Source organism: Gastrolobium bilobum, unplaced genomic scaffold, assembly GCF_033153095.1.
Source record: "Gastrolobium bilobum isolate Gb01-03AN ecotype WA unplaced genomic scaffold, APGP_CSIRO_Gbil_v1 utg50089, whole genome shotgun sequence".
Classification (NCBI taxonomy): Eukaryota; Viridiplantae; Streptophyta; class Magnoliopsida; order Fabales; family Fabaceae; genus Gastrolobium; species Gastrolobium bilobum.
Window position 1 is genome coordinate 10763 of NW_026895933.1, and position 853 is coordinate 11615.

Below are 853 nucleotides of genomic sequence, written 5' to 3' on the forward strand. Positions count from 1 at the left end.
TTAAGATAGAATAAAATTAGGGGACTTGTTCACATGATTCCCAATCCCTTTGACATTGTCAAAATCACTATAACAAGTCGGGCTTTCATTGAAATTACTGACAGGAAAATGTGCAGAAGCAACTCCAACTGAGAATTGGAGCTCGTTGTCTTGGCGAGTGACTGACCTAATTTTTACCCATAGAAAAAGCACCTTCGTTTGAACTCCATCTAAGTTGGAGATCTTGTCCTCCGTGATGTCACCCGATATGGTGGACTTATACTTCAGCTTGTGAGATTGAATTTTAAATGAGCAAGTATTATTTAGGTACACTTCGAATTTGCCGGTGGAGTTGTCCAATTTGTAACCAACCGCGTCTTTGGGAAGAATCCCAATTGGGAAGTTGTACTGTTGAAGGACATCGTATGCAGTGGTGTTTTGGGCAGAGGTTGAAGGCATTAAGAAAAAGATCAACAGAGAAACAACAAAGAGTGGTATTGGGGAGACGGGTTTTGCTTGAAAATTGATATCCATGATTTTTGGTAAGCTGAAGCTCTTGTGTGTGTGCAAACCAAGATTGGTGGTCTTTATCCAAGACCAAGATTTCAAATTTTCAATTGAGCCTGCAGAGAGAAAAGTTAATGTAATAATTCTTTGATTTTGGTTTATTTAAAGGCTAAGAGTAACGTTCTTATTGTTCAACATCCAACCTCTCATAAATCTCAATTATGATGTAATTAATAATTTTGAATTTTCAACTAAGGGTGTGATTTGACCTTTGATCATGTTTTTATTATGAGAAAAGTGTGTGTCCTTTTAAAGGACACAAACTTAAGTCATTTTAAGAAAGAGATAGACACAAAGAGGTGTGGAT

At 36.9% G+C, this 853-nt stretch overlaps 1 protein-coding gene across 1 annotated transcript; it reads right to left on the reverse strand.

Annotated features, from left to right (window-relative positions):
• LOC133296860 (uncharacterized protein At5g01610-like) lies at positions 1 to 513 on the reverse strand. Its single transcript, XM_061495909.1, has one exon. The coding sequence runs from the start codon at positions 511 to 513 to the stop codon at positions 1 to 3; it is 513 nt and encodes a 170-aa protein (XP_061351893.1).
• Between the last annotated feature and the right edge of the window lie 340 nt (positions 514 to 853).